General features: G+C 37.9%; 1 protein-coding gene across 1 annotated transcript in view; it reads left to right on the top strand.

The window, feature by feature from the left end:
• Window positions 1-628: 628 nt before the first annotated feature.
• Window positions 629-11,080, top strand: part of RDH10 (retinol dehydrogenase 10) — a 36,603-nt gene continuing 26,151 nt past the window's right edge. Inside the window, exons 1-2 of the mRNA XM_051970040.1 lie at window positions 629-1,566; window positions 3,279-3,514. Coding sequence (XP_051826000.1) covers window positions 1,278-1,566; window positions 3,279-3,514 — 525 coding nt within the window. The 5' untranslated portion in view covers window positions 629-1,277. The remainder of the gene's footprint in view (window positions 1,567-3,278; window positions 3,515-11,080) is intronic.

Genomic DNA, 11,080 nt, shown 5'->3' with positions numbered 1-11,080 from the left:
AGTCTTTCCTTCCCTGTTCCCTGGCTGGCTGAGGTGTTCCCCTTAAGAGCCTGACCCGGGGCGGGAGAGTAGGAGTGAGCCTAGGCCAGGCCTGCTTTGGAAGCCGGTGTGGCTGGAAGGGGTCGGGTTCGGAGCCGAGAGGCCACAGAGGGGGATGGCGGTGGTTAGGGCTGCGGGCAGGCGAAGGCCGGGGCACCCCCTATCGCGGGGCGTGAGCTGGGAAGGGAGGTACGAGCAGGCTAAGCGGCTGCGATCCGAACCAACTAAAGTGGCTGCCCTGGCTCGGCGGCCGCTGCTGCAGGGCGGACTGGGGGCTGGGCCACGGTGGGGGGCGGGGTGCGCCGTTGGGGGAGGGGAACGAAGAAGAGGGGGCGGGGGAGGAAAGGAGAAAGGCGGGGGGAGGGAACGAGAGCTGCTGCTGCTGCCGCCGGCTTTTCCGCGTCCTGGTTTATATAGCGCAGAGCGTGGAGCCCGCTCAGTGCGCGCGGGCAAGCCTGCGAGTTGCAAGCTGCGCTTTGCTCCGGACTCCCGGTGCCCGAGTGACAGCCGCGGAGCTGAGAGGGGAGCGAGGGGGTGGGCGACACGAGACCTCTGGGGGGCCTGGCAGGTACTGGGGGTGCTTCAAGCCGTTGGGCTACTCCTGCCTCCGGGGAAGGACTAGCCACTTTCTCCAGTCCCTCTTCCGTACCTCGCTCTTTAAAGTTGGATTAAGTTGACAACTCCTCCTACGGCCGGCCTGCGGGTCCCGGCTCTGCACAGCTCTTGCGGGGCCAGGGCTGTGCGGCCACAGCAGCAGCAGCCACAGGGGCAGCTGGAAGCATGAGGGCAGCTTAACGTGTGGCTGTCACCGCTGCCGGACCCGGCGCCCGAGCCTGGCCGAGCGCTCCTAGGCAGGCGGCTAGCCAGCAGAAGGCGGCCTGGGGTGACTGCACCGCCCGGGGGGGAGGCAACAGTGCCTAACTGGGCAAGGGGGTAGTAGAGAGCGAGCGGCAGCCTCTGGAGCAGCAGCAGCGCTTCCGTCCCCCCCAAAAGTCAAGGAGGCAACTTGGGGGAGGGGGAAGTTAGGTGTGGGGTCTTTTCTCGGGTCCTTCCTTCCCTCCCCCGGGAGTTCCTCGGTCTCAGAGGAGGGTGGCACTCGGCCACCTCTCGGGGCAAGGAGCCAGGAGGGTCCCGCAGCCACCCAGCTGCAGGAAAGCAAAAAGGCCGGGGTCGGTCCGTGCGGGTGCTGCTGCTGCTGCTGTTGCTGTCGCGGTAGCTGCGCTGAGCTGGGTGTCGCGATGAATATCGTGGTGGAGTTCTTCGTGGTCACTTTTAAAGTGCTCTGGGCATTCGTGCTGGCCGCGGCCAAGTGGCTAGTGCGACCCAAAGAGAAGAGCGTGGCAGGACAGGTGTGCCTGATCACCGGGGCCGGCAGCGGCCTGGGCCGCCTCTTCGCCCTCGAGTTCGCCCGACGCCGGGCTCTGCTGGTTCTGTGGGACATTAACACCCAGAGTAATGAAGAGACGGCCGGCATGGTGCGCCACATCTACCAGGACCTGGAGGCAGCTGATGCCGCTGCCCTTCAAGGTAACCCGAACCGGCACCCCATCCTCCCCTTCAACCCATTCTTTCAGTAGGGTGTAACAGCCGGGTATGGTCCATGCCTCTCTCGGGAGAGAGAAAATGGATCTGAACTAGAATCCTTCCTTATAACCCTGTCCTGAAAAGTGAATATAATTTACTTAAAGGACAAAGCAACTATGTATTTGGTCATCTAATGTGATGCAATCTAACAACAAAACTGGTATGTTAATTGGATCTTAATTGGATCTCATTTAATTCCTAAGGAAAGAATAGGGTTAGTAGAACTCTTTGCCTACTTAAAACACACTGACACACACAGCTAAAAGAGACTTGTTACAAAGTGCTTAAGGTCCACGGGGAATTTCTCACACCCATATGCAATGGGAAGAGTAGGTATTGTTGGGAAGTTGTTCTGATTGCAGGTATCTAGTTTGCTACAGTGTAGCATCATGCCTTATTATATTGTAATCCTAAAAGCTTAGTCTAGGGGCAGGATTAATTTCATTGTAACTTTCTGCACAGAAGAATGTTCAAAGTGATTCACTAAAGATCACTTAAATACGTATAATATGCACATATATACACATGCAATATATATATATATACCCAATGATTGAAGATCATTTTAGGTTTGAGTTTTATTTTTGAAATCTCATTCCTACCTTTGGTAACTCCAAAGAAACAATAGCATTATAAACAATAAATGTTCTTAAATTTTATTATTTTTAAACTCAGTTCTTGATCTAGAAATTTGATATTCAATTTCAGTTTTTTTTTTTTTTAATGAGACAATTCAGAGAAAGGCCTGGTGAAATACTCATCCACCCCTTCAAGGAAATGTACAACATATAGCAGTAAAATGAAGAGTGTGTTTTCAGAAATATGAATCTGATTACTTTTTATGCCAGGAAAATTAAATACAAAATGTAACTTTAAATATGAAGTTGCTGATATTTGGGGGCATAAAATTTAGGTCATATCCTTCTTTGAGGAGAAAGCTTAACGAATAAATGATTATTTTCTAATAGAGAGATTTAGTTTGAATGTCATTTATCTAGACATTATCATATGAAAGTTTCATATTCACCTGAGATGTTGACATGTGCAGGAACATCTTTTTAAAAAACTGGTTTCTCTAGTGAAGACTGATAAATCTCCCTTATAATAATCATTTTTGGGGGCACATATGAGACATATTAGTATTACTAAGTTTTTTTTCTTCTGGATGTTGAAGTGAGTTTGTTTTTTGAAGAACTTCATATTGGTTGTGAGAGAGCAAGAAAGGAAAAGCAAGAGATTTTGTTCCTCACCACCAGCAATTCCCAGAAAAGAGGAGGGGGAGAAACTTTCTGGGATGAAGTCAGTTGTTTCCAGGTGTTTTTAGATCCCAGTAAGCTGTTTTCATATAGTTCAGGGTACTGAACCTTATTGCAGATGGTGTGGGGTTTATTCTGGCTTGTACTATGCTTGTCACAATTATGTTGCTTTCTCTTAAGTAAAAGTATGCAGTAAATTGCTATAATTCTTCAAGACTGGGGTGGGGGGGAGGGAGAAAAGCAGCTGTAACTTTAATAATTGGCAAACTTTTTGTTTATAGAAATTGTAGATTGCTGTAGTATTTTTGCTTTGTGTGATCTTTTGTCGAATTACCACACCAGTCACTTTTTTCTCCTCCTTGTTCCATTCTTTTTCCTCATCTATCTTCCTGAGAACAGCTGGAAATGGTGAGGAGGAAGTTCTACCTCCCTGCAATTTACAGGTTTTTACCTATACCTGTGATGTGGGAAAAAGAGAGAATGTCTACCTGACAGCTGAAAGAGTCCGGAAAGAAGTTGGAGAGGTCTCAGTCCTGGTTAATAATGCTGGTGTGGTCTCTGGGCATCATCTCTTGGAATGCCCTGATGAGCTTATTGAGAGAACCATGATGGTCAATTGCCATGCACATTTCTGGGTAAATATGAACATGCTTGATTTATGTCTTTTTTTTTTTTTTCTTTTTATGGAATGATTGGGAAGGAGGGAAGATTTTGGCACATGATTAGCATCTATGTACCATCTTGTCAGTATAAAACAACCTTACAAATAATTACTTGCTTATAATACTTCTTCATTAATGTCAACATTGAATATTTTGTTGACTTATTTTGTTTTACAAACTAGGTACCTAATAAGAAGGAGAGTTTCATTAACATTGTATATATAAGCAAGGTTGAAGGTATAAATGCAAACAAGTATAAATGAAATGTTGGTACTTTATTTTTCTTTATGCTGAATTTTTGTGAGAATAATTTTTTTGTTCTTATACATTTATAAAGTTTGAGTTCAGCCATGCAAATTTACTGATATATATATATGCAATTTGCCTGAGATTCTGAGATCAGCATTTGTGACTCAACAGAGAACTATTCTTTCTATCAGAACCATTCTATCAGTCAATTAACATAGATTGAGCATCCACAGAGTATATGGCAATGTTCAGCAACAGGGGTAGCCCATCAACTCCTTCTCCCATCCCCCATCTGAGATCACAGCAACTTTAAAAGTGCTCCATGTGTAAACATAGAGGTTGTCTCAATTCTGGCAGGTAGTCACTATTGCAAGTAAGGGGACAGGTCTAGCCAACGATTTTTAAAGTAGTCATAGCTCTTAACCAACAGAGGGGCTGCTGCAACATCTAAGGAAGTAATAGAAGGATTCTACTTCAACTTCCATTAATTAGACTACCTCTGAAATACCTTAGTAGTCCTCATGTTTTGGAATTGGAGTAGAAGATTAACCTACTTCAACATATTTCAGAATGCTAAAAGATTTAACCTCTTTTCTTTCTGACTATTGCTTTTCCTTCCATCCTTTTTAGACAGTTAAAATTTAAGGAAGAAATGTGAAGGGATGCAGGACTTTGTATTTCTCTTTCAAGTGGATAAGACATACATAGTAAAATATAACAAAGAATTTTCTTTCCTAATAGGGTACATTAAACATCATTAATTTGTTAGAGTAACTACTTGAAAAGTTGTGTTTTTGCTGCCCAAGTTCCATTTTACACATTGGATTATTTTGTATTCATGCTTCATTTAAAAGAGACGTATGTTTGTATGTTTCTATAAATGTTTATTTGCTCATATACACAGGTATATTTTTAGATGGAAAATTTGTTTCATAGAGATGAACTTAGAGGTGGCTTTTATACTAATATTGCAAAAAATTAATAATGAGGTACCTTTTTTGTATATTTTTAAAAGGGGAAAAGGCAAAGTGATTCCAAGTTAAATCATATCTCATTAGCATATCTGGTAAAAGGGAAGTAATGCTAGAACAAGCTGTAAACTTTGAAGCAAAGTAGCAAGGAGGGTAATGCAGAGAGGCAAAAGAATGTTTGAAAAATGGTATGCAGCTAACCAAAAGGCGTTTTAGTGATGTATATACAGGATTCCCAAAGATGTATTTTGTATTTAGTAATCCACTTTTAAGTAAACCAAAGTACTCCTATTTGAGATAACAAGAGTTCACAGACTATGCAAAAATGACATAAATTTTAAATAATAAAGTTGCTTTGGTCTCCACTTGAATTTCACCAATTGTTCTTTTATGCCATAGAGAAAGATACAATAAGTAAATAAATTAGAATAGGACAAGATACTCAATGGGCTAGAAACTGGTGAGTTAAAATTAGATTGTTCTTTAACCTTTGAGGTGATATAAGATATATTGCATAATCATTAACTTGAATGGCTGCTAAAAACTGAAATTCTGTCTTTCTGCTGTTTTAGCATGTCATTATATAGTAAACCTTTAAAATTTCAAATGCATTTTTTATATTTTAACAATGCATCCTGTTTTAGGGACTTCCATCATTAGCCTTGGCTAGGAAAATGCACTCAAGTTGAAACACTTATAATTCTATGTTTCTTTCTGCTATGTAGAAAAATTTAACCAAATATTTAATTGTAAAAATTACATTTAGACAGAATTTGCACTTTAAGCAGAAGAATATTGGCTTTCTAGAGTCCTTGATGTTCTGGATGTTACTTAACTACAGAATTTAGGGAGTTCTTGGAAGCTGTGTCAATTATGACATCACTTCATATTAAAATATGGGAGGCTCCTGAATTCTCCAGCTGTTTTTGCCTTAGGCATCTAAGCTAAATAAATTCTTTTCAATGTTGAGTCAGCTCATTATAAAGATGCCCTTTCCAAACTCTTGTAGTCTTTTAATCTTTCAAATGAAAGCTGAGCTCTATCAATTTAAAATTCTGAAACAAAACTTTACAATGTATTTGGCTTTAAATGGTATCAATCTCTGTGTCACTAGAATTTGACTTAATGCAAAAGTTATGATTCCTCGTATAGTAGCAAGATATAGGTAGGCTACCACTGAATAAAGATATCTTTGAAGATGCTGAGTTTAATCCACAATAATCAGTTGTGTCTCTTCTTTCTACTATAATTGGACATGGGAAGAGAATAAATACAATTGAAGAGGGGAAAGGGGTAGAATTGTAAGAGATAAGTTTATTACAAAAAATAAGCCAGCTAGACATAAGCTACATGTGCCATTTGACCAGGTGACCTTGAATTCTACCTTAGAGTGCAAATATCTGCCTTGACAGGGATAACTAAGAGTCTAGATCCTGACTCAGATCATATACACATACAGTCATACACAGTAAAACAAAGTCATTATGGAGACTTATCTATTTAGTCCATAGAACACAGCTGTAACTCCCAGGGTTTCCTGCATCATGGCTCACTTCTTTTGCTGAAATACTTTGAATTGGTTCTTTAAAGGAATGATATGACCTGGACTAAAAAAGAAAGGAAAAGAGAAGAGTGGGGTGTCTCCTATTTAACTGCTATTTATCTTTTTCTGTATCTTTCTTGCTTTCCCAATTAGGTTGTAAACTATTTGAGAAAGAGATTGGATCTTGTGTGTCTTTTGTATCCTTAATTCCTTGCTACTGAATAGATTCTCAATAAGTTTATGTTGGTATGGTCTAAACCATTGCTTAAATCTTTAAAGGAAAATAATTTCTATTAAAAAATTCTTATGTATTACAGTATTCTTTAATCTGAAAAGGTAAACATTTCTTTAGGGCAATAGTCAACAAGCATTGATTAAGCTTGGGCTGGACATTAGCAGCTATGTAAATTGTACAGTGTATCAAAACTAGAGTTCAATGAAGTTCTTTTGTTAGTTGTTACAAAGTATAGAGCCAATGCAAAAAAAAAATTAGAAATTGTGATTTTGTTTCCTTTTTGTTATTATATTGTTTTACAATTTCCTTGCCTTACTGTGACCATCATTATTAATTACATTATTATTGTGGCATGATTATTGTGATAATTAGTATTTAATTTATCAGTTTAACTAGCTCAAGTGGTACTACCAAATTGTCTGAGATTTGACTCAGTTGCCTAATCTCAAGTAGAAGAGTTAGTACTGTAGTTTGTCCCTTATTGGGTCATTTTCAATTTATCTGATGTTAGAAATTTTAAAGATTGATGGTACTAGTCTTTGGGATTCTTACAAGTCTGTTATATGACTTTACATCTGCCAGTGTTATATTACCATTGGCAGCTTTCCCAGTAACCTTCTTTTGGTCAGCATTCAAAAAGTGATGGATATTGAGTAGATCCTAGCCAGCATAATCTGTTGGGAAACAATTTAAGGTTATCATGAGACCTTGGATATTGTACATTAGCTAATATTCTTTAACTATGGAACAAGTATTACTGGAATGTATCACTTTGGATTTTTCTTTACTTCATTGGATCACAAATGCTTGACATAAACTTTCTTTGTTTTGAATATGGAAAAGTTTCTGAGTGGGGGATCTGCAAATCTATTTTCCTATTCTCCAAATTATTATTGGTATCTTTGTAAGAGGTGGGAAAATCTGTTCTTCCAAGGAGTCAGCTAGCCAGTGTTTATCTGAAGATTCTTTTTGGCCAAAGGACAACATCTGGCCTTTATACAAGAGCAAATTGATCCTTGAATAACCAAAAGGGGGAAGCAAAAGCATTTAACTAAAGTCCTTTTATGTTCTATAGGAATTTTGCATGGTAAAAGACCAAATCTGTCAAAAAGCTAGTCAGTAATTTACTTCTATTGATATGGTAGGCAGACAAGATAATTGGTAGTTAATTAATAGTCCACTTAACTTAAAAGGTTTCACAGTTTTAAAATAGTAATTACTGAATTAGGCATTTATATCCAAATGTCTAAAGCCTATTTAGGTAAAATCCATTCAGAAAAGTAAAAAGCAAGGTCTGAGTAATGAAGCACTTAAAGACATTAGTGCTACAACTGTACCTAGTATTAAATGAATGGTCTCTGATCATTAATATTTTCCAAGTTCTTGTGTGATTTACCTGATTTTAATCACAAGAATATTGTTCCATAGTTATAAGGAACCCAGTTCCTTTAAATTTAAGATAAAAATCACAGTCCTATGGGTAATAAATGAAAAATTATTTTAGATAGAGCTATTTGGTTGTTTGAACATTTTTAAAATGTTAATATTAAGGATTTTAAAGCATTATTTGCTACAGAATTTTGCTCTTGAGAGAACCTTCAAAAATTATTTAGCTCAACCCCTCTTCTTTTTACAAGTGGGAAAACTGAGACCCAGGAATGATAATTTTACTGAGGTTATGGTACATTGCACACCATTATTTATCTCTAAGCATAGCTGCTAGTAGACTTTGAATGTATGACTTCTTGAAAAGGAAGTTTAGATATATCTTCTGAAATTTTAAATATATTAGGTAGTGAAAGTTCATTCTGCCATTTTCTTCATAGGCTTTCATTTTTAAACAAAGTTACAAGAGTATGTCTAAGTTGGACTGAGTTGAGCTTTAAAGTGTAGGACTTTGGTGATTTACCAATAAATATTACTGACTTGTCATGTGAAGTACAGCATTATATGTACAAAGTAACTGAACAGGGAGCTGTCCTCCCTTCAGTACACATTCCGATTAGTTAGTAGTTATGTCTTATTGTGGAATGTGCTACTTTTCTAACTTCCTAGAAAGTTTTCATTATTTTCCATTTTCCTTTATTTCCCCTTGTTTATAGTTAGAGTTGGGTGTATGCATTGTAGGCATGATCCATTCTGTTCCCAAGAAGAAGCTAACCTGTGGAAAAGTCAAAAGAAGCATTCTTGAACTTGTACTAAAGATAACATTGGTTGAATAGCTTTTTCAAAGAGCTAGCTGGCTGTGTAGAGATGATTGCCCCTAGTGTAGTGCTCAGCAGTTCATTAGCAGAATCTAGTGTTAATATACTAGTAGACCTATAAACCCTGTGGCCAGATACTGAGGAATTCCTGACAGTATTCTTTTTTCCTCCTATATTAACTTTGCTTTTTAATTAACATAGCATCTGATGTTCATATTTTCTCTTGAATCAATATTTGGTTTTATGAATAAATTAAACTGAATAGCTGAATAAATTGTATTGTATTAGGTATTTTAATTTTTGTCAAGTTAACCCAATTTGTTATCTGATTTTTTTTTCCTCCAGTATTAAATCTCCTTTTTTCTTTAAGATATGTTATTGGGTCATTTGAAACAAGGGTGGGTGGGTTGTCTATAAAATGTTAGTAGAATCAGAAAGTATTTGTTCTGTGTTTCATGGAAATTTCTAATTTCATATTCTAAATTAAAACAATATAGTCAGCAGCTTTCATATTTGAGAATAATTCAGATAGAGATGAAAACAAAAATAAATTAATTAATGGACACAAATAGTCTATTCTGACGGTTTATCTGATATGTCATGTATAATATATATGTGTGTATGTGTGTGAGTGTGTGTATATATACAGTTTTAATGACAATGTACCTTGTATTTCTTTTCTTTTTTTTTTCCTTTTTTTTCAAAAGGAGTAGGAGGATAATGCCCATAGTGCTTAGGCTCCTGACTTGCATCCTACTAAAATTCCACGAGGGGGAGTGTAGTCTGGGTGAATTTGCATTTGCATACATTTTCTTCTCATGCATGTCCCTGCTTGTCTCTCTATGAAACCATCATTTAGTTTATCTTTTTGGTTCCAAATAGTTTAATATTTTAGTATTATTTAAAAGAAAAAGTGAAGAAGTTCCTTTCAGAAATAACCAAATTCAGTGTTTTGAACTTTAAAATTCCATACTATGCATTTTGATTTTATTCTGTCTAGATTTAATTAGTGATTTCTTATAAAAGATTTGACTTTTTTTTTTTTTTTTAAGTGGTCGACAGTTAACTATTCAATCCTATTTAGAAGAAGTTCTGTCTCTTGATCTTCACAATTCCACAGAGTGCTTTCTGGGAGGAGGCTGTTTGTTACAACAGAGTATATTTGTATACTGTTTTAATGTTTGCTGAATGGTGTGTGTGTGTGTGTGTGTGTGTGTGTGTGTGTGTGTGTGTGTGTGTGTGTGAGAGAGTGTGTGAGTAATCTCACTGGATCCTCATAAGAACCTGATAAAATTATGATCTCCATTTTACAGATGAGGAAACTGAAGCTCAGAAAGCTTAAATGACATACCCTATTCCTATAGCTAGCTAGTAAACATCTGAGGATTCAACTCAATTGAATTCAAGTCTTGCATGCCACCCACAAAACAGTGAGGCATATTATTAACATAAACTGTTGCAAAATGTTAATTGAAAAGGACTACAGGTTTTGAGTTCATGAATTCCAAACTTTTTAGAAATGAAGCACTTGGTTGCAAAGGCAGTCAATTGTATTATCTTTGCATATAGCTGAAGTGAAGTGGAAGAGTAAGTCACTGGAATTGTATAAATCGAGGAAGTGAGAAATTAGGGTACCTAAGGCATCATCAACATCAGGACAAAAGTTGAATGGAGAAACTGATCAAAGCACTGCCCCCATTGGAGAAGGACAGAGAATATTCTGGAAATTGATAAAGATTACAAGAACTTGGATTATGTTGAATAGCATAAATTTTGAAAGAGCTATCACTGAGTGAATTATGATGCTAAAATGGAAGTCAGGCAATGAGGAGAACCAACAGTATTCTGGCTTCTCCACTATGACTAATGGGGAAGAGAAGTGTAAGAGAAAGTATCCTCATTGATAATTTATTTGCATCCCCTGCCTCTTTTTCTGAGCAAACATTAGGTTGAAAGACTGAGGAGTGCTGTGCTATTCATTCCAGAGTTCAGATTTACATCCTGATGAACTTTTATCTCTTTGCCTTTTGGTAACTTTTCCTAACGTTTCCTAATATCCTTTTCCCTTCTCTTTTCTTCTCTAGTCCAACCCAGATAATCTTTATTATATAAAATAGCTATATCTCCTGCCAAAAAGGGTCAAAATGGGAAACAAAAGAACAATCTCCTATTTTCCTTATGCCAAAGGGTACAGTATCAGATTTGGTGTCCTTGGTCCTTAGTTCTTGCTTGGACTTTAATTATTCTAGCCCTTTGTAAGTTGAACATCTTTTGGCCACCTTAATAAAACCAAACCAAACAAAAAAATAAAATAAAATGAAATGAAAAAGGAAGGAG

Source organism: Antechinus flavipes, chromosome 1 (genome assembly GCF_016432865.1).
Source record: "Antechinus flavipes isolate AdamAnt ecotype Samford, QLD, Australia chromosome 1, AdamAnt_v2, whole genome shotgun sequence".
Lineage (NCBI taxonomy): Eukaryota > Metazoa > Chordata > Mammalia > Dasyuromorphia > Dasyuridae > Antechinus > Antechinus flavipes.
The sequence above is the reverse complement of the archived record's forward strand: the minus strand, read 5'-3'. Positions and strand labels throughout refer to the sequence as shown.